This window comes from Sparus aurata, chromosome 6 (genome assembly GCF_900880675.1).
Source record: "Sparus aurata chromosome 6, fSpaAur1.1, whole genome shotgun sequence".
NCBI lineage: Eukaryota > Metazoa > Chordata > Actinopteri > Spariformes > Sparidae > Sparus > Sparus aurata.
In genome coordinates this window covers 20,039,456-20,067,318 of record NC_044192.1, presented here as the reverse complement: position 1 = coordinate 20,067,318, position 27,863 = coordinate 20,039,456, and the positions used below count along the sequence as shown (strand labels likewise).

The 27,863-nt window shown below is 39.8% G+C and overlaps 3 protein-coding genes across 8 annotated transcripts; 1 reads left to right on the top strand and 2 right to left on the bottom strand.

Annotated features, from left to right (window-relative positions):
- Positions 1 to 2,583: 2,583 nt before the first annotated feature.
- On the bottom strand, positions 2,584 to 8,820 carry cishb (cytokine inducible SH2-containing protein b). 4 transcript variants are annotated; one of them, XM_030419402.1, is made up of 4 exons: positions 8,517 to 8,820; positions 7,307 to 7,490; positions 4,279 to 4,429; positions 2,584 to 4,088 (listed from the first exon to the last, which is right to left on the bottom strand). In XM_030419402.1, exons 3-4 carry the CDS (start codon positions 4,409 to 4,411, stop codon positions 3,583 to 3,585), a joined length of 639 nt encoding a protein of 212 aa, XP_030275262.1. In that variant the 5' UTR covers positions 4,412 to 4,429; positions 7,307 to 7,490; positions 8,517 to 8,820; the 3' UTR covers positions 2,584 to 3,582. The 4 variants fall into 4 exon arrangements, with proteins under 4 accessions (XP_030275262.1, XP_030275261.1, XP_030275263.1 ...); XM_030419401.1 differs by lacking the exon at positions 7,307 to 7,490; XM_030419403.1 differs by lacking the exons at positions 7,307 to 7,490; positions 8,517 to 8,820 and adding an exon at positions 6,355 to 6,957.
- Positions 8,821 to 11,049: 2,229 nt separating this feature from the next.
- On the bottom strand, positions 11,050 to 24,076 carry twf2b (twinfilin actin-binding protein 2b). 3 transcript variants are annotated; one of them, XM_030419382.1, is made up of 17 exons: positions 23,537 to 24,076; positions 23,205 to 23,305; positions 23,033 to 23,099; positions 22,409 to 22,508; positions 21,236 to 21,352; positions 20,955 to 21,110; positions 20,795 to 20,864; positions 20,576 to 20,718; positions 16,330 to 16,503; positions 15,216 to 15,311; positions 15,031 to 15,135; positions 14,920 to 14,934; positions 14,800 to 14,841; positions 14,583 to 14,708; positions 14,245 to 14,395; positions 12,296 to 12,417; positions 11,306 to 12,174 (listed from the first exon to the last, which is right to left on the bottom strand). In XM_030419382.1, the coding sequence occupies exons 1-17, from the start codon at positions 23,719 to 23,721 to the stop codon at positions 12,007 to 12,009; spliced, it is 1,938 nt and encodes a 645-aa protein (XP_030275242.1). In that variant the 5' UTR covers positions 23,722 to 24,076; the 3' UTR covers positions 11,306 to 12,006. The 3 variants fall into 3 exon arrangements, with proteins under 3 accessions (XP_030275240.1, XP_030275242.1, XP_030275241.1); XM_030419380.1 differs by lacking the exons at positions 20,576 to 20,718; positions 20,795 to 20,864; positions 20,955 to 21,110; ... (3 more) ...; positions 23,205 to 23,305; positions 23,537 to 24,076 and adding exons at positions 16,605 to 16,682; positions 17,461 to 17,744 and having other exon boundaries at positions 11,050 to 12,174; positions 16,330 to 16,508; XM_030419381.1 differs by lacking the exons at positions 11,306 to 12,174; positions 12,296 to 12,417; positions 14,245 to 14,395; ... (4 more) ...; positions 15,216 to 15,311; positions 16,330 to 16,503 and adding an exon at positions 20,099 to 20,479 and having other exon boundaries at positions 23,537 to 23,967.
- Positions 24,077 to 24,169: 93 nt separating this feature from the next.
- Positions 24,170 to 27,829, top strand: rpusd4 (RNA pseudouridine synthase D4). The gene is made up of 6 exons (XM_030419378.1): positions 24,170 to 24,907; positions 25,884 to 26,091; positions 26,204 to 26,297; positions 26,394 to 26,544; positions 26,665 to 26,762; positions 27,384 to 27,829. The coding sequence occupies exons 1-6, from the start codon at positions 24,499 to 24,501 to the stop codon at positions 27,579 to 27,581; spliced, it is 1,158 nt and encodes a 385-aa protein (XP_030275238.1). The 5' UTR covers positions 24,170 to 24,498; the 3' UTR covers positions 27,582 to 27,829.
- Positions 27,830 to 27,863: the final 34 nt, after the last annotated feature.

The following is a 27,863-nucleotide window of genomic DNA, read 5'->3' as shown; positions in this document are numbered from 1 at the left end:
TATTTATTTGTCAAACAAAGAGCTGCTATCTGTGTTTTGTTGTTCTTGAAACTATGACAATAAACATCTATTCTATTGTATTATATTCTGGAAGGTAAAATTTACTGCACTTTGGAACAATTCAAAAGTTGCTTGGTGAAAATAACTGGCCTTTATGCTCCAGGGCAAAAATGATCTGATGCCCTTTCCCTCCCCCATCTCTGAGCAGTATACGTTATTCCTAGAATTATACTATATATGGCAACTGGTTGTTTTCTTTTTAAGATTGAGTATTTTTCCTGGTGAATTGCGGATTACTGATTGGTAATTTGATGACTTGAAGCACAAAGAATATTTGTTTTTATCTTTTTCACAGCACAGGTGCGACTAAAAATTTTGAATCCAAGTTTTTCAACTGAGTCATGAAAGTGTGACGCTAGTGGTGTGAAGCAGGATGCCCTTAAAGGGCCTTGGCCCTGAAGCAGCTAGATGCAATTCAGCAATCACTGATTGTATTATTTATACTTTATACTTTTCCTACTGTAAAAAAAATGTACTGTAATGGAAGGCTGGCTCTGTGATTGGCTGCAAACAGGACACTCTGGAGGCTGTGGTGGAGAGGAGGACACTGAAAAAACTGTTATCCATCATGGATAATCCTCTCCACCCTCTCCAACTCACACTGGTCAGACAGCGGAGCACCTTCTCCGGAAGACTGCTTCAGCTTCGCTGTCGAAGCAACAGATACAGGAAATCTTTCCTGCCACAATCCATCACTTTATATAATAACTCTCTCACCTCTGCCTGACAGAGAACTCTGGTCTCTCTACTGTTTTGTTGTATATATTATTATTGTTATAGTATATTTTGCATATTTTGTTTTGTTGTATATATTATTATTGTTTATAGCACACTGTGCACTGTATATATACACTATGTATATATTGGATTCTATTTATGTGTTTTAAGTGTTTTATTTGCTGACCCACTACTGATGTAACAAAATAATTTCCCAGTCTGGGATCATTAAAGTAATTCTATTCTAATGTCAAAAGGCCTATCGCAGCTAAATTGTTAAAAAATATATCTTAAAACTTTTGTCACAGGGTCTCAAGTTTAATCTGATTTAGTTATCAGTGGATATTGTGTTTCAGTAGGGCAAGTTGTCATAGTTCTAAGAAAGAGGGTGCACCTTGGATGATCCTTAACTGTTGTAGTACAAATTGTCTAGCTATTAAAATTACAATAACCCAGCTGAGGTGCAGTGAATCTGGGGCTTGTTGGGCCCTTATCCCAGAGGACCTTCCCCGTTTGTTCAATTAGTAATCCAGCCATGTGAGATACCTTCCATTTTAAGCAATTACTACTCCATATTTCTGAGGAAAAAAAAGTACATTTTAACTTCATTACATTTATTTTAGCAGTACACTGAAGTTACTTTTCAGATTTCGATTTTAAATGTATACCGATCTAAAAAATGTTGCTCTACTACCTAGAAGTATGTAAGAAGTTCAAATTAGGCTCATCATGAGCACATTGAAATGCTGTTTACACTTTTATGCATCGATAATAAGAATTAGAATGAATACCTCCGCCAAGGCCCAACAGCCCCCTTTGATTCAGTAAAGCCATAATCCAATATTAAACTTGACAGGCCTGCATTACTCAAAATGTTAAACCACCCATAACTGCTTAACAATGATTTAAACTCACATGATCAAAATCTACTCACTAATAGTACCCAGTTTACTTAATATGCCTGATTTCATGAATTATTCCCCCGAGGGCACTGAAATCCTCCTTTTATATTTCTTGGAAATTCACTGAGTAATTTTGATCACGCTGACAAACTGACCAACCAGACACTAAACAAACAAACAAACAAACACACAAACACTAATGGGGGGAAAACATATGCTCCTGTGCAGTTGTAATTCTAATTAAGTAATCCAATAGAATAATAATGTAACACTCTGGAAGGATCAGTTGGATTACGAGACCTTTAGGGTTTAATACCTTAAGCACTTTACAGACTTTACACTGTGGCGTTGCTACGTTAACGTACACGATCTGAGCACCTCGTCCACTACTGTGAGTATGTGGTGTGAAGCGGACATATGCATTTATTCTAATGCTGCGTTAAATCTGCATGAGAGACATTATAAACATGTGATTATAATCAAACGAATGAACCATCCATCAGCCGGCACAAAAACAATGTAATGATGCCTATACTGCACTAATGGGAAGTGTTTTGAAGAATCTGGACAGAAACATGACTTTAACATCTCAGACAGACAGGTTGATGCTGAAACACACACACACACAGACGGAGAGAGAGAGAAAGAGAGAAAGAGAGAGAGAGAGAGAGAAAGAGAGAGAGAGAGATAGCCTGTTCTCACTTGTGGCAGCAGTGTATTAATAACTGCAGCTCTTTACTCTAATCCTGATAAGAGGTTTTCTCAGCACTGCTCAGTTCCACCTCCTGGAATCAACTCAGGCGTGTTTCCATGAAAACAGCAATACTAATACCTCACATTCATCTGCATGTTTCACGTGGGCAGTCATTCAGCTGTGAAAAAATAAAAGCACTTTGGGGGGGAAGAGAAAAAAAACATTTTTGAGGTTTATTTCTTTGAAAATCCACAGGCATGTGTGACTCTTCTGGGAATAAAACCAGTTTGTAAACAGATGTTCTTTAATAGCTCACAACAGTTTTCTACGAACGGCCGTTGGTGTCCGTGATGGTGATACATTTGTGACAGGGTGTGTTTTACCTCTTCAAATGGAAGATATCTGATTTTTAAAAAGGATCCTGCACAGAAATGAAATACAAAATACACACTGTGCTCCATCCCTCGCACTCATAACATGGTTACCTCATGGGTTATCGATGTTACCCTCAACTGTTTAGATTCTTATTTACACTGCGATTGGATTTGATCAATAAAAAACCTGACGTGCAGGAAGAAGAAGAAGAGAGTCATCATCCAAAAATAATTATAAGAACACACATGCTGCGTCAAGATAGCCACAGCACTGAAAAACAGAACGCAAGTACATATTTAAGAGATGTTGTGGTGCCAAAAAGTTGTTAGTTGAGATCACTGCTGGCCCGGCCACGTTTTCATCAGCTTCACTGATTTCATAAACATTGCTTTGTTGGACACTCTTTGCCTTCACAATGAGTACATAAAAATGGAGCTCATAAGATGGAAACCAAAAATGATTCCTAATGTTTAGGCTGTGTTGTGGGACCGCTGGGCTCAGACATGCAAATAACCTTATTACTGGTTTGAAATGGAGCAAAGGAGGGGGGAAAAACTCACGTTGGCATCATGGAAATAAAACGGCTTTACTGCGGCTCAAACACACATATAAAAATAATAACAATAATTAAAAAAAAAACGTTATTCCAGAGAACAACAGTAGCTCTGTAGTGAGACTGAGCTCATTCTCCAGTAGTGACGTACATTTGAGGATTTCAGTATTCTCCTGCTGGGCTCATCTGTGGCCTGGGGCGTCACACTGTCCCAGATTCGTAGTGTATGTTCATGGAGTGTGACCCTGCCCCTGTGTCCTGCACCAGAACCACAGAGACCCTCATATGTGAAAAGGGTAGTCCTGCAGGTAGCGCAGCAGAGGCTTTGGGAGTGGCAGCTGCTCGGGGCATCTGGTGTGTCTGTTGATGGTGAGGCGCGCCAGGTGCTGCAAAGAGGGGAAGGCCTCTGGTTTGTGCAGGGGCTGCATCAGCTTCAGAGGCACGCTGCTGTCTTTCGACGAGAGCTTGGCAGGGTCGGGCTTGGTTTTGGGCTGGATGTCATTGGACGCCTGACCCTGCGGCGTGTGGCCCAAGCCCATGTAGTGCTGTATGAGGCTGAGAACATCCGGGAAGGACTGCAGTTGAGGCAGGCCAGGGGAAATGGAGTCCAGCCAGAAGGAGCCCTTGCTGTACTCGATGCGTACGCTGGTCGGCCCACTGCGGGTCTTCACAGACAGGGCCAGCATGTACTGAGGGTGACTGCTGTCACGCATCAGAAACGTGCCTTCAGACTTTTTCAGCAGAGCCTCCCTAGCTTCACTGGCTGAGATGGATCCCCAGTACCAGCCTGCAACCAGACCAGATGGTTTGGATATCAGTTTTTTTTTTCATATCACTCCGAATCTTTCATGCAGTGCAACATCAGCCCTCTCTAAATGTCTACCATATGAAATAAATGATTCATACATAAGATGGAGTCAACACAGACAGTCAGATTTTGTATTTACAGTCAAAATCAGTGAGTCCTGCTGATGTACCTGAGGTCTGGAGATACTGGAAGGTGGTGGTGATGCAGCGGAGGTCCTCTGCTGGGTCCCAGGGTGGAGGAGAGGGATGTGGACAGCACGGACCTCCTTCATGATGGAAAATGGTTACTGTTCGGGCAACCATGTCTGACCGACAGCAGCCCTGTTGACATAATAATAACATTAGAGCATCAATGAAGTATTCGTTTACATGCTAGGTGCAGGGTTATATTGTAAACTGCTCTAAGTAATACAATATTTCATCTTAAATGATGGTGAAGGCAATCCAAACAAGAACATGTATCGAAATGAGGAGGAATATATCAAATAAACCTTTAGTAGCTAAACCATTAAAAAAATCCAACACGTTTCGCGTAGTAGGCTGTCATGAGGCCTCCAAACAACAAGTAGCCACAGCTACAAGGAGCATCAACATGACCCAGATAATAAAATAACAACAGGTGAAACAAATGCAAAATATTGAGACAATGAAATAACAAGAGATGACACAGAAGTTAACATGCTGACAACATAACAAGACACAAAATGTCTGGTAAATGAGTTGGTTGCACAATTTTATTTGAGATTGCGTCACAATTACTGACGATGTTGTCCCGAAAACAGACTTACACGTAAACAAGCAGCCTTCGAAACCAACAATGCCACGAAACAGACAAACAAGAAAACGTGTCAGTAAAAAAAATTAATAAATCTAACATCTTATAATGGTCATCATCAATAAACAGTAAAGTTATAGTTAATTAAACTCGATGGTTAATTCACAGTTAAAAAAAAAAATTAAAATGCTTTATAAATCATTCATTAAGCAAGTGTTTGCTGTAATGTCGCAGCTGATGTTTATTTATTATTTGGATGGTCATTATAAAGTTGCAACTGATGTGTATAAACCTCAATAGTTGCTTGATAAATGGTTTATAGAATATTTCATTATTTGTTAACAGTGAAAAAATATAAATACTATAAATGTGCCATTTATTAATAAAGGTAAAGGTAAGGTACATTATAAAGTGTAACTATAACACTAAAAATGTGAACAGCTCTCTCCAGATGGTTAGATGTTCATTTGTTTAGTTGTTGCATCACTTTCAACTGTAATAGGACGGAGGCGCTGTGAATTGTTTTTTTTTTTTCAAATCTATACTTTTACAACAAGTTAATGTTAGTGTGCCATCGACTCTTGGAGTATATTTATGTGCTCTTGTGGCTACTGATTATTGTTGCTCTAATCTGGAAACCATCAAATGTTTTATCTGTGTTTGCTTGTGTTTGGCTTTATGTCGTATCTGTTTTTCCTTAGTTGCACTGTAACTTGCTCTTCTTTCTATGCTGCCCACATCTTCTGTACTGTAAGTGACAACAATAATCAGTAGCCACTAAAGCGTCTGCTAAATGCCCTAAATCTAAATGTTTTCCATCATAATTGCTGTTTGAAACTCAACACTCACTTGATTTCAGGCTACAGACTAAAAACAACAGACAAAAACTAGCAAAGCTAACAAATGCACTATCCCTGGAAAAATACACTGTATATAATGAAAAAATAAAACTACATTATATTGTATGACAGGTATATTACATTATATACAACAAAGAATTAAAAAATATGGATAAGATAAGCCTGGGACAAAAATCATTAATTAGAATAATACTAGAAAAGAGCAATTCAACTCAAAATAACAAGGCAAGCAGCAAACATGGAGTTCAACCACTCCTGTTTAGGAGCCAATTTAGAAGTAACAACCTGAAACTTAGACTATAAATAAAGACATTTACAGATTTAACCAGAAGGAGGCCCAGGCTCACTGTCTTATATTCATTCTGGCTTTTTTTTTAAAAAATCCATAAAGTTTAGTTCTATGAAACAATAGCTAAACATATATTTCTGTAATTCTTACCTTAAAGCGAGGACAATCATAAGGATCTCCACCAAAGAACAGTCCATGAAATAATCAAGCAGTCTCTCACAGTGAATCAGTAATTACCATGGTTGAAACATTTTCTTCTAACTCTGTGTCTTGTGGTGATAATAATATAATAATAAAAGAAGAAGAAATCTCCGTGATTCACCTGCAGCGAGCGGAGCTGTGAGCCTGACCGGAGCTCTTTATTCAGTAAACTGCTCAGAGAAAACAGCTCGGTTCAGTCCGACTGACTGACTGAGCTTCCCGGAATCTGTTTCCAAGAAAGGTTTTGTGTTTCAGCGCCCGCAGTGACAGACAAGCTGCTGCCTGCAGCCTCACTGCGCCCCGTCAACACACAGCGGCCACACGCGCCACTTCCTGCACTCCTTTCAAAATAAGATCCGAGTAGGCCACTTTGTGAAGAGAAGGTCAAACTTTGTGCCTTAAAAGTACTTCAGGGTCCAGATTTCTCTGGTGATTTAATATGTAGAGCTTTAGTATGTATGTATAAGTGTTTCTTCACTGACTAAATGCTCTTAAAACCATCAAATACAACAGGATGATATCAATATCATTAGCAAATATCACATCCATATCTCTTCAGTATCTGTTTAGACTTTTTAATGGGTACAGTGCGATTGTCTTTTTTGGTCATTTGTTTGAATGGAGTGTATGTCTTTATTATTTTTTCATTAGTAGTAATCATTTAATTCTTTAATTCTATTGTATTATTGTATATCTTGTTTTATCTTGCTTTGGCCTGTTTTTAATTTTTTAATCTATCACTCAACCACTGCTGTAACAGGTGAATTTATCCAGTGAGGGATCAACAAAGTCCCATCTTATCTTTTACCTTATCTTAAATCACATCTTGAAAAATAAAAAAAAAAGACTCAACAGTTGGTGTTTGACGATAATCTAACTAAACAAAGCTTCACAACAGCACACTTTTTGGGTAATATTTAAAAGATGTTATTGTGCCATATTCTATATGTTGTTTGTCGCATTCACTTGTACAGTAAACCTTTGTCATTTCCATCATCTCCTATTGCAGTGTTAACTCCGTATTATCTACACTGTAGTTATCATGCACAAGGTGTTGTGGAATTTCTACTCACTTGACCGTTCAGGAGAGATGAAGAAGACTCAGAGACACCGATGGCTTACGTTAAGATGGTTTATAAAACAAGATCTTGGAGGAGCAACACAACATCACGTCTGTCTAATAATCCTCCCGAGCCTTCTCAAGTGTCCAAATGATATCTTACAGCTTCAGGAGGCAGTGCTTTCATACATGGTTATCTGTTTACAGAGGTGGAAAGTAACAAAATACATTTAATTTTACAGCAGCTGCCATTGAGTTATAAAAAGTTAGGAGAACATGTTTTATCATTAGATATTAAGCGTGCAGCCTGCCATCAGAATATGTCCCTGACAAATAGATTTTGGTTTTATTTTGGTTATTTATGATGACTTGATTTGATTTGATGACAGAGTTTCTGCCCTCTAGCCAGAAGACTAAGAGGTAAAATAGGTCAGAGACACTAAGTCTGCTAACATAGATATACGAAGGCCTCTTTATGAGGTTTACGTGAACAGTTAGTTTAGCCTTGGCTTGGTTCGTCAGATATCTGTTCTGTAGACATATACAGTAGCTTTGCGTATCTAGGTTGCAGAGACTATGAGAATCACTATCATTATCCATACTTTAACGTCTGTACAAGACACGTATGTTTGGAGACATCATGTCCTGGAAAGATCATATTTCTTCCCCAACACAAGGCACACATCTTACATGTCTACATTTATACATTGTCATGTATACATTTCTAGAAGGATCAAATGTTATGTACCACATTTCTCCCTCAGAAAATACTTATGTACTTCTCTGATTTCTGAACAGCCGCAGCTCTTCATCTCTTTATTTTGGAGGAGCGCAGCCGTCCTTCCTGTTGTGTCAGTGTTCCATCTGTCTGTCTTGATGCAGCTGCTGGTTATAATGCGTTTAATGCTGCATTTGCGTGCAGTCGAAATGCGGCTTTTCTCAACCATTAAATATCTGAATCATACTATTGAACGCGTGTATAGCTTCAACATTAAAACACTGCGGTGTCTGACTTTACATAAAAGCTTATAGATCACTTTCAGCACACAGGCATATGCGTAAGGATCATTTAGTTGAGACGTGAAACAGTAATATTTAATACGATATCCCTATATGTATTCCCTTATAAGCCTCCCTCTCTCTCGGCAGGTTCCCCGCCATCCTCTGAACAATAACTCGTCAGCCTTTGATTTTTCTAGTTACATGATCCTGAAGAAAATTACCTGCGTGGTTGACTTGTTTTCCTGGAAATGAGCTGAATTGGTAGTGCCAGAAGTCAGTGTGTCTTCGCAAAGTCAAGGTTCATCATCATCACCCTCCCCACAGTTCCCATGTGCAAAGATAATGACCACTTGAAAGCTGCCATTCAGCCCTGAACCGCGTTTCTGAGAAAACTGTTCGCATCACCCGTCTTTCCCGTGAGGTCTGAAAGCAGCAGAGCTGTAGGCTTTCTGAGTACACAGCCTTCCTGGAAAACACACACAACAAATTGACCTCTGCTGCTGAGCTGTGATCCCTGCTGCTGGCCTGCATGACTATAGGATATCACACACAGGCGCGCACGCACGCACGCACACACGCACGCACACACACACACACACACACACAGCAAGAAAGAGGAATGAGGACACAAACGATAGAAAATAAAGAAAATATTTTATTGTAGGACTATGTAAAACAACAGACTTAAGCTCAGGCGGCTGAAGAAGTTGACTGTAAATGTGATGTGGGTGAATTTTTGCATGTGGTTCAGAGATAGATTAGCTGTTTGTTGGGCTATTTAAAGGGGAAATCCACCATAGAGCAGACATTTCAGGGCCATTTCCCAAGTGACAGAAAATAATTGAAGGTGCAATATGTATTAATTGGCCACCTGTTCGATTACTACAACAAAAAGGGGCAGCATGTCACCAACGCTAGCTCCTGCCAGCTGTAGCTACCGTTAGCTCATTAGCACATGCACGTATAATGCAGTTTTGCTTCCAATCCGGCATTGTGGCCACTTGCTGTATTTCAGCAAAGAAAATTCCCATGCGGCCCAAAAATCATTTTCCCTGCAGACAAACAAAGTTGATTATGACTATCTATTTATTGATCCGTGGAGATTTTGTATTTTTAAATTTCCGATAAGCTGAGAAAAGCGGTTTGAAAATCTATGACGTCATCGGAATGTAAAGTCTGTGGGCGGAGTGACACTCTACTGCGCATATTCCATAAGCTGCATAACCAGGAAGTAAACATGGGAAGACAGAAACATTTTTTGCCATATGAACAAGGCGAGTAATTCTCATTGGTTTGAATGGACTCCAAATTTGCATCTGGAATCGAGTTCTTCTTTATAAATCTATGGTCTCGTTGATCATGGATAAGTACTGGAGGCTGCTCATTCCAATGAAAGTTGCTCAGTGGTGCAAGCAGCCAAAAATGCTCGACTTCCCAGGTATAAAAATGATCTGGATCTTCCGTGTTGTGGGGCCCATAGAGCGTGTGCACAAGAGACTTCTGCCGACCGAGAAGGCTAGCTCCTGGTTTAGCATCCTGCTAACTCGAATGGGGATTTATTACTAAAATTGTGTGGCAATTCTAGACTTAAAAGTTTTTACTGGTCTAAAGAGATTGAATCATATTAATCAGACGCACCATTTTGCAGGGTTTGTGAGGAGAGTATTCGTGTTCACACAAGAGGTTCTGGGCTAGCTGATTAGCATGCTGCCAAACACAGATATCATAAAGTCACATTTTTCAATTTTCTGAATGTTTTCAACTGAAATGTTTACATATTGCATCTTAATGGAAATGAACATCGACGACAAGCGAGGAGAGAAGACAAGAGAAGATTAATCAGATCAAAGGAGAAAGGTTGCCTTCATATTCGGACAGTAAATGGCAAATGTAAGTCAATAAAATTGTAATATGCATAAAAGCATTTTATTGACATCCAGTTTTCATCTGAGGTCTGCTGGTTGCCTACCAAAATAACCTCCCATAACACTGCAACCTTTGTATACTTTTTTTTTGTTATTGGGTTAAGCAAATAAAACATAAAGTGTTAATAAGTGAGCTTTAGATGTGCTAGTAGGCAGATTTATCTACCTTTGGATAGAGCCTGGCTAATGTTTTACCCTTTTCCAGTCTTGATGCTTAGCTAAGCTAGACAGCTGTAGGTTATAGCTTCTATTTCAACATACAAACATGAAAGTGTTAAAGCAAAACTCCTGCCAAAATGCAACCTAGGCTTTTTTTGTGAATGTATAACTTATGAGTCAAACCTTTGTGTAAAAGCATAATTACGACAAAAGAGGCACTTTTAAGATTTACTGTATTTTCGTTTTCGGGTCAAGCTCATTTTCTCAGTGCAAGGGGCACTCTTACGCTAGCATCAAAATCGCTATTTTTAAAACACTAAGAAGGCTCGACACAAACACAAACTTTGCTTGTAGTATCACCTGGTTCTCTGCACATGAACACGAGCATTGAGAACATTGTTTGTGTAAGCAGAGTTTACTAAAAATAAAGTTTTTCTAACAACTCACCTTGTTCCGCTCCCAGTCGTCATGGCAGCCGAGAAGTATCGATCTCAGAATGCAACGTAACCTAGAGGAGAGTTAAGGTGGACCGTTACTGTCTCCGGCAACAACGCAACACGATATCTCATGTGACTTTTCCGGCTTTTGATTTTAGTATTGTTTCTTATTTGAGGCTCCTTTTCAACTTCAAGGTCAATATCTTTTTTCACTAACGCCAAAACAACGAATTATCCGTGCATTTATATGGAACTAAGCTTTAGGAGCGGTCCACCTTAACTGTCCTCCATGTTATGGTGCATTCGGAGATCGATTCTTCTCACTGGCAGGATGGCAGCGAGCAGAGTAAACATCTGCTTATGTGCGTTGTCCAAAAACTCTCTTTTTAGTAAACTCTGTGTACGCAAACAATGTTTTCAATGCTCATGTTCATGTGTAGAGACCCTGGTGATACTATGAGCAAAGTTTCATGTTGTGTCGAGCCTTTTTAATTTTTTAAAAATAGCCATTTTGATGCTAGCGTTAGAGTGCCTGTAGCACTGTAGCACGGTAAATCTTAGAAGTGCCTCTTTCGTCGTAATTATGCTTTTACACGAAGGTTTGACTCATATACATTCACAAAAGAAGCCTAGGTTGCATTTTGGTGAGAGATTTGCGTGTACTTGTGTACTTCATTGACTGATTTATTTTATGCTGAAACAAATTAAGAAAACATCTCTTTGTTTTCACGACTGAATAAACAAATGGACCTAACAGGACAACATGTTTTCATGTATATTTTTTTGACAGACCCTGACACCTTTTTAGCTTCAAACAGTGTTCTGGGCCCTTATTTTACTCTGAGAACATCTTGTTTACTCAGTTTGTATTATTACCTCATTTAAAATGTAAATGTTTTTTTTTTCTTTTACTAGTTTCCTTTATATTTATGAGTTTACCAAGCTCAGGCCTATAGCACAAACCAACTAAAATGATTACGTCTCTATGCTTATGTTAGAGGAAAGGGGATGAATGAACATGAATTCTGCTTTCTGGTGGATCTATTTTGTTTTTCATTGTGAAATCTATGTCTGCCAGTAAAAAGAAGAAATGTCTAGAAGCTAAAAACAGTCAAATAACAAGTCAATTCATAGATATCGTGTTGGTTTGCATGTCTGCTTGTGTATAATGTCTTGTGTGTTTATAATGTCTAACTGTCTTCCCCGTTCTCCCCTGCACCCTTGATGAGGCGTTTGTTGCCCCTCTTCCCTCCTGGTCCGCGAGGTTTGGCGAAGGCCTGTTTCAAGGTGTGCTCCATTGGGTGGACCTCCTCGTACAGGAAGTCTTCTGTCAGCCCATCACCGCTGTCTATCTCCATCTACACACAGAATAATGCACAGACTAATGACTGCTCTCTTCCAACAGTAACATAAAAATTGATTTTAAATGATTTGAGTGTGATTGTTATTGTACTTGTATGTGATTTGGGTCATTTGTACCTTTTTGGTGACCTCCAGCTGGTAGTCTCTCTCCACCTCGTCCAGTAGTCTGTTCTTACAGCTGGAATACAACATCCGTTCTTTGATACTACAGGTGTACCCAGGCATCGAGTATATGAACACTGGAAGAGATATAAAGTCATCACTTAAGCAGTGGATATTTGCTGCTTCACTGGATCAGATGAAACATCAGCTATGCCATAAAGATAATGGTTCGGAAGCTAAACTCACAACTACAACCTCCCTCTCTAAACTATATCCTACATCACATGTTGGCAGAACAACAGACTATCCTCCAACAGAGGTGTCATCAATTAAGCTTACTATTATTATCATTATTATTACTATTATTATTATTATTATTATCACTATTATTATTATTATTATGAATAGTATGTTTATTTTCATTTAACCACATAGCTATAAGACAAGACATACCTTACAAAGACAAAACATCAAAACTATAAACACCAAAGGCCAAGAAAAGACGAGTCAGAAAATTAAGAGGGTAATAACAAAAAATGTGTACATGTATATATGTGTATATCAATTAATTGGAAAGAAACATTATTAAAAAAATAATAATTTAGAGCAGAAACATTATCTCAGACAAAATGCACATAATCAGTTTTAATAGGTACTTTAATGTGGCACACAGGTGATCATCAGCAACATTATCAGTCATTTGAATCTATTCTTGTGTCCACCTGATGAACAAAGGTCCAGTATTCTCTCTCTTTTAGCTCTGTTTTGGTCTCCACCAACTCCTGAGGGAAATACCTGGTTCTTGAGCTTGCTTGCTAATCGCACATTTTTCTGGTGCTGGCCAGGTGGTGTACAGATGGTTTGTCACTGAAAACAGGTTTATGCCATAATATGGCTATTCAACTTAATTGTGCATTTTTTCTGTGCAGCATCATGTGAAATATCACATTGTTGTCCGTAGCATTTATTAAGACTTCTACATAATCTACACTGTAATTATAGTGGACTACGAGGCGCATATCTTACATCTCTATTTCTAGTTGCAATTCTATTTGTAAGTGTAAATACATACACAGTTGTCACATATCGTAATATAATAATATTTAACCTTTTTAACAGTTTTTAAAGCATATTTATCACTTGTATATTTTATTTGTACTTACTCTTAAGTCTTATGATCCTCTCTATCTTATATTCGACTGTAACATACCAACTTCACCCTGGAGGAATCATTAAAGTATTTCTGATCCTGATTCTTACACTGCTGCTTGAAATGATGTTGAAGAGAGCGGTGAATAGGAACCAAAAATGTGAACTATGGACAAAACAAAGAGCTGAAAGATGCTGATCGGTGAAGAACTCAAGCAGAACTGTTCAAGGAATACATTATTTCCCAAAGTGGCCGATGTCCCAGAAGAGGCCTAGTTTTTCTCAAGAATGTGAGGCGTACTGATGAGGACGAACACAGAGGTTATTCTCTGTGTATGATGGGCACTGACACAAGTACAGCAATGGGTTGGACTGGTACATTTTTATATTTATTTATCTATGTTGTTTATTTGGAATGTGTTGTTAATTACATTGCTTATTAGTGTGTTGTTTTCTCATATATACATATTTTAATATATTATAAATAAATCTTTTCTATTCTAGAGATGAGTACAAACTTGTGTGGGTCCGTCCCTGATGCCTATTACATTACACTCTTGATCCTTTGGTAATTCATGGAAATCATACGTAAGAATATTGATTAGTGTAACTCTAAGCTCGGGGTCAAGACATCACACGGTGTCATGGAATGTGACGTTAAAGGTGGAACAATTGTACTGAATGAAAGCCTTTTGAAAAAAACAAATTCAATTGACTTCGAGTACGTCATCATTTCTGCATGTGGAGCCCCCTCAGTTTCTTGAAAATAGAAAATGGAAGAATCAAATTAGAGTTTATTGAGACTGCGTACTGACCCAGTGCCTCCTGCAGCTGACCCTGGTGGGAATGCTTGAAGATGAAGAAGTGGTATCTGGGTGAGTCTGTGGGAATCCTGTAGGGAAGCTCCTGGGTCTCTGTAGGTTTGGTGTGAACCAGCTCAATGGTCTCTTTCTCTACATCCAGCCTCTGCGACACAACACACACAAACAAGCTTTGTTCACAGGACAAGTCATGCAGAGCCCATTTCACTGACAACACTAACACACAGTTTGTTTCAAAAATAGATCCCAACAGCATGTTTTTATTTTTATTTTCAATGACTATACGTTGCACGCTGTGTAATCAGTGATAAAGGTTTTCTATCCGGGCTCACCAGCTGGATGTAGTTGATGCGTCTCTGCTTCAGTTGCTGCAGAGCTCGTTTGGCTTCTTCTTGTAACGGGAAAGCAAGACCTTGAAGAGTCTGTGCCCTTTTGTCTAAGCCAAACTCCATCGTAACCTACAGGATGGAAACAAATCTCAGGGCTGATAGGTCACAACACATGACAGAAAAAATTAAGCATCAGGGAGTCGAACAGATGATAACAAACCCTCGCTCGTGCTGTTGGAGTCCCAATTCGTCTACGCTCATCCTGTGGACATGAGACAGTTTTAAATCTGTCCTTCATACACTCACAGTTGAATTTGCATTAGGAGCGAAATCTACATACCCATACGACTTTATCCTACAGGAGAGAAGTAGAAATATACAGGATGAGTACATGTGATGAACATATGACATTGACTATGTGGTTCACAGTTTAGGTTGTTTAAAACTTTACCTCCGTGACTTTAATTCGTTGTAATTCCTGCTCGGCTGCTGTGAGTGGAGCCGGGGAGCAGCATGAGGACATGTGTCGCAGGTACCCCTGGAAGCACAGGTCATCCTGCAGATCAGGCACACAAACAGGATTAATCCCCGGCAGTTTCACCGATCAGTCGTCATGCCTGGAGGGATTTTACCAACCTCAGTTGTGCCAAATATTTCATCTTTAATATGACCTCCTCCGAACTCTTTCTTCAGCGTGGCGCGGGTGGCTGCATACACCATCTTCTGTCTCACCTGACAGAGAGGCGGATGTGATGAACAGTTACCATGGTTATCACTGTTTCTGCGGCCCTTCAAAATAAACCATTTGTACTTTTTCTGTGTCGTTTTCAATTAAGTTTTAAGGCCCCATGAACCACAAAAGAATGTGTTTTGCTGATTGTTGCCTTAAAAAGCTGTTTTCAAGTTAATCTGCTGAAGGAGGACATTTTTTCTCTGTGTTTACCGTCTGTAACCTGAGTTTAACACACATACATGGTCATTTCTTAAATCTGAGCTAGTGAATCATGGCTCAGTATCTAGTTTGCAACTTATATAATGTGCTGTGGAAACTTGAAACCTCCAGTGCACTTACGGAGAATGGACTTTTCATTGAAACAGGAGACATCTTGTGTTAAACCGTTGAATTGAGCGATATCCGCATATTCTTATATTTGCGTTTTTTCAGTGTGAGAGGAGGTGTAGGTAATATTCACGAGCACTTATTTGAACATTTCTTTGTGAAAAACATACTGAGTAATTTTTTAAGCATGTCTTATAACTTGTCTGTTCTTATGATGGCACTTTCTACATTATTTGTTTCAGTCAAGTTTCACAGAAAATAACATTACTCAAGTAATAATATTTCATCACTGCGACAGAACAAATATGTTGAACATTTTTAAGGCAAATTCTGTGTTATGCCTTTAAAAAGTCATAAAACCAAATTAACTGGTGTTAAACTTGTAAACTGTAGTAATTGTTATTATTTTTTCAATAGCAGCAAAATCTAAATCTAAACCTTTTTTTGGTTGCTTGCACAAATAAGAAAACATTAAAATGCCACATTAGTTTTAATTTTATGGACGTTAGGGTTAATGTTGATTTAATTCAGTTGGTGTTTTCACACAGGCACCTGTTTGTTTTCTTATTTTCAGCTCAGTTCAGTCATATCATTTCTGTTTTGTATTTAACTGTCAGAATCTGGCTGCAGGATTAATTTGGCACCATCAGTCGTCAGTCACAACATGTTAATCAGCCGCTCCAGACATACTGGTGACTGGTCAGGTGACCAGGCGATGAAGATCCACTCGTATCCCTGTGCATTCTGGGAGTCCAGGCGGTAGAGGATGTAGCAGGGCTCCTGAGGCGTGAGCAGAGGGAGCAGGAACTGATCGTAATCCTTGTCCCAGCTCTGAGCCGGCTCCCTGTACCAATCTAACACCAGCTCCTCTGCAGACAAAACACGTATCAGCCCATCTCATCCTGGGGTTTTACAACGAGTCAGTTAAAAGCCCACTCGTGTCAAATCTTTGAGTGCACGTTTACCATTTCTGATGACTATCTTCATTATTCGAACGGCACCTCCTCTTGCTCGGGCCAGAAACTCTTTCAGCTCAGATGTTGCTAAAGTAACCAGATATAAGGCAGAGAAGTCAAAACTGAGGATGGGGGGGTTGAAAGCAAGCAAGACAGAGTTGGGTTAGGTAAGAACCTGAGACTCCACTTCAGGGAGAAAATTTGATCCGCTGCCAGATAGTCATGCCATCATCACCTAAAGTGACTCAGACAGGGGACAGACGTACAAAAGAGCCACTGACAACTTTGAGGCTGAGGGATAATATGACCTCACCTTTCCCCAATATTTCACACCAACGAATGTAGTCTGGTACTTAAAAACTAGATTCAGCTGCTTATCACACTCCCTCCTTACCTCTCACCATGGTTACCAAACACAGCAGCCTCATAAATGATGTAAGACCAGGTGAGAAAGGTGAGAGAGGTGCGCTTCTGCCAACCTGTCCCCCTACGCTCCGATTACCAAATGCCATAACACACATATAGGTAAACTACCCATAAATGCCTGCAGGTGCTAAATATCATCATTAATGGTGTCACAACATTAAAGACAGGTGTTATGTCTGTAAATCAGTAATAATAAGGCTTATGGTTTTATAAATGTGTAACCTATAGTCCAGAATCATTCAACATCCACTTTAAGTTGATCTTGAATATCAGCAGGATTGTGACGATGTGTTCAATGTCATGAAACAGCTCAAAAGTGCAAAAGAAGAGTTAAAAAAAAAAAACACCTAAAGTGACTCTGGAGACAACTTGAGTAATACACAAAAGCACCCTGCTCTAATGAAGTTTACAGACTTGTCCTTTAATCAAATAGACTCACCGTTAATTCCAGTCTGGTGTGACATCTTTTGGCAGTCGCTTCACACTCCTCTCATGCAAGTAAGGACCAGGTCCAGGTCTGTGTCCTCGCTCTTCTTGCTCAGCAGGTAGGCTGCCTCTACACTGATGGCAGACAGATGGACCCACGCGCACCAGTGACATAAACGCCTTGAGGGTGACTCGGGAGATTCCTAACAACTTGAAATACAATCTGCGGAACTGTGGCTGATGAGTAATAACGTGCCTGTCAGTGGATATGCCACCCTGACCACTGATCTAAAACCTCTTTGCGCATCGATGACCACAACTTTAAAAGTCTCGGTGGGGGAGCGTCTCCCAGGTCACATACTGTCCTGTACAACCCTGTCCTGTGCGTGTGATGTGGGGAGATGAGGCTGTCCCTTAAATCCAGCGCTCCTGACATCAGTGGTCAGAACAGTGTTTTAATGTGCGGTCATGTAAAGGACATTTTATCACTCATTCACAGAGCGGCCGATCAAGCTCGAGCATGATCTCAAATTCCAGCCACCTGGTCACAGAAATGTGACACTGAGCGAGAATCTGACCGCTTCATTTCAACATCGCCCAAGACTGTATTTGTGGTTCATACCTTTTGTGCATTTTGATCAGCAAAGTTACCTTTAATAGCTAATGAAAAAGAAAGAATGGGGCAGGAAGATCTGTACGTTACAGAAATATGACAATGTGCCGTGTCTTACAGCAAGATATAAACGCCCTTTTTAAGCCAACATGTGATGTAAAGAGCTCCAAATGGCTTCTGTTCTGTCAGTCCTGATGGCTCCATTACTGCTCACTGACAAAAACAGAACCATCAGAACACTTCACAGCAGTGGGGGGTGAGTAAGGGTGATAAAAGTGTTAATTTAGCAAATGTGAGTGCCAGCTGCTTAAACTACCTTCCTTTATTCCTCCTTCCGCACATCTTCACTGCACACACACGCACAGAGGGAGGTGAGAGAAAGATAAGTGTGTACCTTTGAGGTTACCTGTGATGGGTCCATCCATTATTCATTCAGTGGTGAATACACAACCCAAGCATCTATACATTATTCAAAAGAACCCCCCACCCCCCTCCTCGACTTCAGGAAGACACACTTTATGTGCACAGTAAAAAAAGACAAACACCCATTCATCAATTTGATTAAAACCGCCTGCGTTCCTCTCACGCTCGCATGTGTGTTCACAGATTGGTTTACAGACAGAGTCAACTTGTGTGTGTGCTTCTGTTAAGTGAGCTTGTGTAAGCTTCATTGTTGTGAAAACCACCGATACACTAATCCTGTAATTATCGATAAAAGACACATTTATAAAGACTAAGTATTATTCACTGTGTTTACGGCTTCACTTAGTCACGTGGAATAAAAGACTAGTGTCCGTTTGTATTCAAGAAATTGTAAAAATGCGGATTTATTGAGCAAATGTGTCCCATTTCTTGGTACTATATAAAGCTTCAAATGCCTTCAGCTGGAAACCATCATCAGCGTTGATGACAGCTTTCACTGAAACTTGTTTTGTGCCTACAACAAACAAGAAGACTAGTCATTTGTGAATGCTGGAGTTTTGTTTCTTTGTTGATTCTTTTCACTACCTATGCACTTCTATGTATTTTATATTTATTTTCTTTTTTCAATTCATATTGCTCTTATGTGACTTGGCCTTCTTTTTTAGTGTTTGTGTATTTTTACCTTCTTGGTTTAAAATACCTTCTCCTTTATCTGGACTCCCTGGAGTTTAGCTTGACTTCAAAGTGTTTATTCTGCTTTATCTGTCAAAGCACTTTTTAAAATTCTGTTTTAAAAGGTGCAACATAAATAATTGGCCCCTGCCAGTGCCAACTGTGCCATGGTCGTTGTGTCCTTGTGCAAGACACTTAACCCACCTTGTTTGTGTGACTGTGTATGACTGCTGTATGTTTGAAGTGGTGGTCGGAGGGGCCGTAGGCGCTGAATGTCAGCCACACTTTCGTCAGTCTGCCCCAGGGCAGCTGTGGCTACTGTCATAGTTTACCACCACCAGTATGACTGTGTGTGAATGAATGGAACCTGGAACCCTGTCAGGCGCTTTGAGTGCCATACAAGTCCAATCCATTAAAAGTTATTATCATTAATATCATTATTGTTGTTGTTTATGTTTTGAGATGTGCATGCTGTTATTTTCTCAATGTATAAGGCTGAAATAATAACTCAAATTAACTGGCAGAGAATAATCTACAACTATTCTTATAATAAATTATGTATTATTATTATCATTATCAATCAACAGTTATCTTACTTTATATAGTTACAGATTCTCAGTTGTGAGGATGTGCTGCTTTTCTTCATCTTATGTGACACTAAACTAAATGTCTTTTGAGTTTTGGACGGTTGGAAGAAAAAGCGATGAAAAAGTCAACTTTATATGACTGTTGAGTAATAACAAAAATGTGTTTTGTGAGGTCACAGTAATTTGACCAGCAGAATCCAAGTCCAAGTGGACGTTTGGCCAAATCTGAAGAAATTCCTTCAAAGCGTTCTTGAGATATCGTGTCTTAATGCCTCTGGCCACAACTATCGCCTTCATAGAGGCATCCAAGACATTGTGCTGCATATCAAGATTTATATGACGTTTTTTATCGGATGTAAAAAAGATGTCTAAAAAACGTTTATTATTAAATATTTACACAGTAAAAACCACTGATTATTAATCAGTCAGATGAAAAATGAAATATCAAGTTACAGGGTAAAAACATTAACAGAATGTAATGTACCTGAAATCTATTAAAAACACACTTTTAACAGGAGGTATGTGTGCTTTCACAGCTGCATCACACGTGTGTTTAAAAACACTGAAGGTAAGGTATGTATAAAAAAACATGAACTACTGGTTCCATGAGGGTCTCATGAGGGCATGACAGGCAGGAGAACACTTGAAGGGTCCAACATCACTGCACGATTGTGATGTGTTTCACTCACTTCGGCAACATCCCTCTACAACTCATCAACGCACGGGAGCCAAAATGTCTGTTAAGAGAAGAAGACATCAGCACTAAGTTGATAGCAGTTTTTCCAATAGCACAGACTATACATGAAAAATCGGTGTGACACATTTGTTCTCACCATGTTGGTGCAGGCGCTGGCAAACGTCATGTATCTGGGGTTAAACTGCAGAGTGTTGATGGGTCCTGGATGTTTCCCGTCCAGCACAGCTACCTTCATCCCACTCTCAGTGCTCCAAACGTGGACTCTCCCGTCCTCCGAGCCTGCACAACAGGGAATATTTTAACATGGCTCTTACAGGAAGAAACAAAACTATAAAACAGATGTCTATAGGCTCACCTATCATGACAAACTGTGAGTCGGGAGTGAAGCAGGCCTCCAGGGAGATCCCTTTACTGTTGTTGTAGCCCTTAAAATCAGAAAAGACAAGACAAGTGATTACACAAATATACAGACGGATGTAATTCAGCAGGCTTTAGACGACACGTTTGTCTCTTACAGAAAAAGTGTGCAGCACTGCTCCGCTGAAAGCATTCAGGACACGAATCATCCCTCCATTGGTGGTGACGAGAATCTGTTTGCCGTTGTTGCTGAATTTGAGTCCAGTCCAGTCACAGACACGATTAAACCTTGTCTCGAAGGAGGCAAAGGGACCCTTTTCACAAAAAGATGAAATACATTATAGATCAAGTATAAGAGAGAAAAAAACACTAAAGCAGGTGCAAGATGTTTGACTCCGCCATGAATGAATACATGTGCACACACCAATTTGCATTTTACCTTGTCAAAAGCACGGAGGTCATATAATTTAATGGCTTGTGATTCCACGCCTGCAGCAAATATCAGCCCCTCAGGGTCAAAGGAACAGACAGGTTTCCCCAGAGGATTAGTCAAACCCTGAAACACAAAAACACACACATAAATCCAAAGAGAAAGAGTGTCAAGTTGCAACAGGAAGTCTGGACATAACCACCATATTTAACCTTCCAAATCAAAGGTCTCATATGGTAAAAAGTCAGACTGTCATGTCTTTTTTGATTATAAAGCAGGTCTATGTGCTATATAAATACTGTGAAAGCATCAAATGCTATACACACAGAAAATATTAACACAGCCTTTCGTCCATTTGTGCTCAGGCCTATGCGAGCTGTCCCAACGGACAGCGGGCCTCGAAGAGACAGGCACTATAAAGGTTTTAAAGGGGCTTTATGTAAAAAATTGGGAGCAATTTGCATGTATTATTCCCTTTTTTTACTATGTATGAGCAGATAATAACGTAACGTGAAAAATGAGAATGTCATTCTCTGTTGTCGATACACGCCTGTGGACCATTTTTTAAAGTTGCTTATTGCTGCTGGACTGTGGATTTCTTTGTGAAAGGATGTGACTTTATGCAAAGTGCCTTGTCTCAGTGCCTCTCCACTCTGCTAACAATGACTAACAGTAGACGATGTAAGTTTAGATATGGAGTCTGTTGACAACAACCTGCTTCCAACACAACACAGAAGTTCCACAGGGACCCTTTCATGTATAGAACAATTTTCTGGTACACACCCAAAATAAAAGTATCACCCTAAAAAATGAACATTAAATAGGACCTTTGATGTCCAGTGTTTGTGTCATGCATTGTTCATTTTAATATCTCTCTTTCCATTTAGTCCTTGTTTGTAGGATAATATTTTACAGTGCTGTGTTTGAGCTTTTGTGTGTTTGTCTGTGATGCAGTGGTTCATAAAGCAGGTCTGGTGACACCCAGTGGACACAGGACAAATGTTTACTATAAAAAAGTATAAAATAGGGAATGTGCTAATTACTGATAGAGTTGCTGCCAGTAATCTGGGAGGTCCTGCTCTAAGGCATTAACATTTTCCAGCAGCATCTGTAATTGCACATTTGATTAGTTGCCTCCAGAGAGCAGAGGAAGTGTCATTTTCCAGCCTGTTCACTACTCACTTGACAGTTCTGAGAGCGCAGGTCCCAGATCCGGATCGTCTTATCCAACGAGCCTGAGATGAATGTGTCATCCACTGGTGACATGGAGAGAGCAATAACTCTACAGAAAATAAGGAGGGACACATTAAATCGATTAACTTAAACCATGAAGGAAAACACCATCAGTTTAGATGAAGTTAAAAAGGACCAAAAAAAAGCAGATAAGACAAACGGTCTTTCATTGACTGTAAATATGAATATATGTTCTCATATTTGTATTAGCATATTAGGATAAGATATTAGATAACATATGGGTAATGGATGGATTCGAACACCTACTCAACATCAAAGATGAAGATGTAAAAACGTACTTTTGTGACAATTTTGATGGAACTTAACTTAATAGAAACGTAAGTTGTAGTTTCCTCATTTAATCTAATTACAGGGCAACTGGGCTTGGAATTATCTCCAGCAAACAATTGTTAGAGGATAAGAAAGTATCAACTTTGTTGGTGTTTCACAATCCAACAAGCACCTCACAGGGGATCGTGTATATTTTGTCCTCTTCATAACTTCTTGGCAGTAAATTGCTCACTTTTAGGGTTAAAATGAACTACACGGGTTAATGTGGGTGTGTTTACTCACCTTGCAGTGTGACCTGGGAAATACCTGATGAACTTGTTGTCCATAAGTGACAGGTATCGGATGGTATCTACAAGACAAAATATACATATATGTTTATTTCAGTTTAAAAAAATAAAAATAAAATTGTATTTCATGTCTTGTTTAGGGTTGACTGATGGATCTGAAGTATTACCATCTTGCTTGTTGGAGCTGTAGATCACTGTGTGTGTATCTCCATGTGTGTAGCGGATGAGGTCTACTCCATATTTCTTGCTGAACAGGGTCCTTGTATGTCTAAAGAAGGGCAGAAAACAAAACTGTAAAACATCTGCTGACAATACGAACCACAATGACAGTGTGTTGTCTGTTAATAAACACTTAATATGGATCAAATCATTCAAATATATTTGAAAAAGTGTGGAGACTGCTCATTATTATCGCACGTCTGAAGCATAAACGCACTGCAAGTGTTTAATCACAAAGTTAATTACACAGATATTTAATGTTATGATACTGGACACTTACTTTCCCTCTCGCATGTCATATAACACAATACAATCGTCGTCGCTGCTCGACACTGCATTTTCGCCATCTGGGCTGAAGTCCACACAGTTGACTTTCTCGGCATTTTCACGATATGTTCTGGCAACCCTGAAACTTCGTAACACGCTGTCTGTGATCTTCATGTCTGCAGGGAGTTTATTTTTCATGCAAATGAAGAATAACTAATAGGCTGCCCTCTTCTTGTCCTCACCAGGCCCTCTTCGTGTATGGTTTAATGACGCCTGCGAGTCAATGCATGAGCAATACCATTTGTGGCCCCCGGTGAGAGATAAAAGCTCACATTTTCTAAAAAAAAAAAAAAAATCGACAGTAAAATCCAATGTGGTGTGTTATTTACAAATGCGACCATAGAGAAACATGGAGGGACAAAGATACACTCGGTGTTTCCCTTATCATCGACCGGGTGGGCGGTGTTTTTCAATCAGCATTACATTCAGTGGCTACAACAGACAGGGCAGTGACTATAACACAATCGAGCATACCTACTGTCAGAAAAAGGAAATGACGACACACCGCCACCGGAAGCTGTTGCTACACGTAGACATCCTCTGTTTTGTCTTACGCAACTGTTTTTGTTGGTCAGATTTATTTTATCTGCCTTATAAATTGTGAAAGCGTAATTTTTGGGGCGGTTTGACAAAAGTATTATGTGTTTGCATGGTTTTTGTCATGTCTAATAAGATGCAAACCCACCGAAAATGGCACCCATTTGACTAAAAGCGTGTGTGTTTCAGCAAAACCAGTATTAAATCTTAAGATTATTTCTATTATTGTATTTTGACGCTTTAATTGCTGCGTGGAAAATAACACTCGTACATTTTACTCTGAAAGGTGCGGCCCGGAAGTACTTTAATGGCGACCATGCGTCCTCTACCGTTTGTGTTTATATATCCGAGTTGCTATGAACGATCTGACACACCACAATGAACAGTTGTAGAAAATTTGTGTGTAGTGACTGGAGCTCCGGTCTGAACACCGTCTTCTCTCGGGTCACACAGCGGACAAACTGCCGGCGGGCTCCGGGGACAGCACCGTCCCTCAGCAGGGGTCAGTCCACCGCACCCAAACAAGCTCCGGGCACCGACACGGGAGAGAAGCCCCGGCTGAGAGCCATCGATCTGGCCCGGAAGGTTCAGCAGGAGAGGGAGAGGCCAGCGGCGGCGGAGCCTCCTGTGTCCGCTCAGCAGAAGAGGGTGACGGAGCTGAAACGGTTCAGTCTGCAGCTGCAGAAGGTCCATCCTAACGTGCTGGCCAAACACCTCCACCGAAGCGTGCTGTACCAGGATAAAGATGTGGTGGTCATTAATAAGCCCTATGGTGTTCCTGTCCGAGGTAAACCAACAGGACAGACTGACTGAAGACAGTCAGCAGTACAGATATACTTTGATTCAATTATAAGTTACAGTAAAAACAGAGAAGGATGTGTGCAATAATGTTATCATAAATAACTAGGCATAATGTTTGGTCATCTATGTGTCTGATTAGGTGATTAATCAATTAGTTGATTCACGTAAAGGTGTTCGATTAATGCATTCGTTAATTTTTTTCATTATTCAAGTAAAATGCCATACTCTGGTTCCAGCTTCATCAATGTTAAGGATTTCCTTATGTCTTGGTTTAGGACCACATCTGACGATAGCTTTTGTCATTGACTAATGTGGTGATCTATCTTTTTTTTAAATTGAAAAATCGATCAGTTAAATGTTTAAGAAAAAGCCCATCACAAGCTCCTAGAACCAAATGTCTTTTGTCCAACCCACAGTCTCTACAGCACAGATATTCAACTTGTGTTGTCGCAATACATAAATGTCTATTTCGATTCAATATCTTGAAAATATCAATTTACAATACCACGAGAAACAACTGTTCAGAAGAGTACAGCAGAAAACCCACACATTTGATTATTGTTGCTGATGAACAACTGATTAGTTGTGTCAGCTTTTCTCGGTTTAGTGAAAATTAAATATCTTTGTCTTTCAGACTCTTGGTTGGACCTTTGACTGAGGAATTGTGATGGATATGTTTCCATATTTGTTAATGGCCACTGAAAGAAGTCTTAGATGGCAGACCTTACTTTCTTTTTACAGTGCCAACATACTGAATGTACAGATGATTTAATATTGGCCAATAAAATTAGTTTGCTGATTTATTAGCAAGGCTCTAGTCCAATAATAGTTACTACGTATATTGTCGTATTCCAACAGGCTGCAGCACTACAGCAAGAAATAACATTATTGGATAAGGTCAGAAATGTCAGGATGTGCTGGATTACCTGCACCTGAATACATTTGCTTTTGCTGTCTCTCAGATGACTCTGTGGTCACGTCCATCTCCTCGGTGCTTCCTGTTCTCTCTAAAATGATGTATGGGATGAAGATGAAGTCGTATTCTGAGCTGCTTCCCTGTCTGGGACTGGAAAAGGAAGCAGCGGGAGCTCTCCTGCTGGCCAGGAGGGAAGAAGTAGTGGAGCACATACTCAGCCTTCACAGAAATAACCAAGTTCAGAGAAAGTACTGGTAAGACGTGGCACAAGGACAGTAGACAACGTGGTTAAAAAGACGTTTGTACGTCCTTATCGTCACGTTACATGCTCCAACTAATATCCATGCATTACATTTTCCTCCTCAGGGTCATCACAGTTGGTGTACCTGTTCCATCTGAGGGAGTGATTGACATTCCCATCATAGAGCGAGAGGTCACAGGCTCACAGCCACACTACAAGGTAACTAGTATTTAGTTGGTAATTTAGGTGTTATGAGACTATTCGTATAGTTTCTCCAACCTCATAACTTTTTTTTTTTTTCTTTTTTAATTCCAGATGGCTCTAAGTCCTATTTTCAAAATGAATGATGCAGGTGACGGTGTGACCAAGGTGCGCGCCCATCGGCAGGCCCACCCTGCAGTGACCAAGTACAGAGTCCTGGACAGCAGCAGTGGTTGCAGCCTCGTGGAGCTCCAGCCCTTTACTGGTGAGATTGTCCTTCTTTTGGAACCTGTCACAGGAAATGACTCACAAATCACTTTGTTGAATTTGATTTTAACAAGACTGGACACCTATTTTTACTTGTCTGCTCTCTATGTGTCCACAGGCGTGAAGCACCAGATGAGGGTTCACATGGCATTTGCTCTCGGTTGCCCCCTTCTAGGTGACCACAAATATTCCCACTGGAGCAAACTGGCCCCCCAGGTAAAGTATTAAATATAGGTACATGAGGAATATAGCACTACAGGCCTTGAAAACTAGCTACAAGTACTAGTGTTTGCAGAAATATGGTAGATAATATGCGGGATTAAGATCAGACGTCCTCCAATTACTACAAAACACAAGAGGGCCTGAGGTGGTACTAGTCCCTTGCGAATAGGGATTAAGACAGTGATTCAACAGTTGAGGTAGTGCAACTAAAACCAGGATTCATCAGATACTAGCTGGAGTTTGTGATTTTTTGCTGTTACAGCTCCACTCAGCGGCAGTCGGTTTGATTCCTTGTTTTCCAAATATGTCTTTTTTTAAATGTAATGTTAACTATCACACCACCTAACCCGAACTTCGTGAGCCAACAAGCATCTCATACTGTACTTCACTTCTACATCTTATTGTATGAATATACCTCTCATGGTGTTACTGACCCTCAAACCTACTGCAAAGACATCCCAAACAGTGCCTTTAAAAAAAAAACCTACTTCAGTTTAGCAAGACCTCAAAAGTGGAAATAGTTTTGGTTGTTTGCACTTGGGTATATTACTTAAGTTTAGTTTTTTTTTTTTGTTTTATAAGTAAAATCACCAATTTCTTCATTCTGCCTCACAGAAATTACCGGACCGCGTGCTGGGAAAGCTTGGACTGGAACAGAGCAAGATCCGGTATCTTCCACTTCATCTGCTTGCTCAACAGCTCACACTGCCAGGAAGCAGTCAGGCAGACATCAGCGTGTCATGCCCCCTGCCGAAATACTTCTCGCAAACATTGAACAGACTGCAGTTAACTCCTCCTAATAAAAAGGACTGAAAATCATATTTTCTTTGCTTTTGTTAATTTCTTCAGCTTGTGAAGGAGTGCTACATGAGAGAAAAGTGCAGATCCGACTGATATATCCGATATTATCAGCCAATATTGGAATATCACAGATATACCAGTCCAAGTGTATGAGTTGCCCGATATGCACTGATGAGAATTTCCATTTTACAGAAAATGCTAATTTTTAACTACTGCACTGATGTTATTTTGGACAATAAAGTTTGTTAAACTGTAAAATATCCAACTCCATTACTTTGTGTGTGTTTGAGGACA

Coding starts and splice junctions, on each gene's coding strand:
- cishb (XM_030419402.1), bottom strand. CDS start 4,411: ATGGTTGCCCGAACAGTAACCATTTTCCATCATGAAGGAGGTCCGTGC. Junction 4,089..4,278: donor CCAGTATCTCCAGACCTCAG/GTACATCAGCAG, acceptor GTCTGGTTGCAG/GCTGGTACTGGGGATCCATC.
- twf2b (XM_030419382.1), bottom strand. CDS start 23,721: ATGAAAAATAAACTCCCTGCAGACATGAAGATCACAGACAGCGTGTTA. Junction 14,396..14,582: donor GCATCAACTACATCCAGCTG/GTGAGCCCGGAT, acceptor GTTGTGTCGCAG/AGGCTGGATGTAGAGAAAGA. Junction 12,175..12,295: donor AGCTGGAGGTCACCAAAAAG/GTACAAATGACC, acceptor TTCTGTGTGTAG/ATGGAGATAGACAGCGGTGA.
- rpusd4 (XM_030419378.1), top strand. CDS start 24,499: ATGAACAGTTGTAGAAAATTTGTGTGTAGTGACTGGAGCTCCGGTCTG. Junction 26,092..26,203: donor CAAGTTCAGAGAAAGTACTG/GTAAGACGTGGC, acceptor TTTCCTCCTCAG/GGTCATCACAGTTGGTGTAC. Junction 26,545..26,664: donor GGAGCTCCAGCCCTTTACTG/GTGAGATTGTCC, acceptor ATGTGTCCACAG/GCGTGAAGCACCAGATGAGG.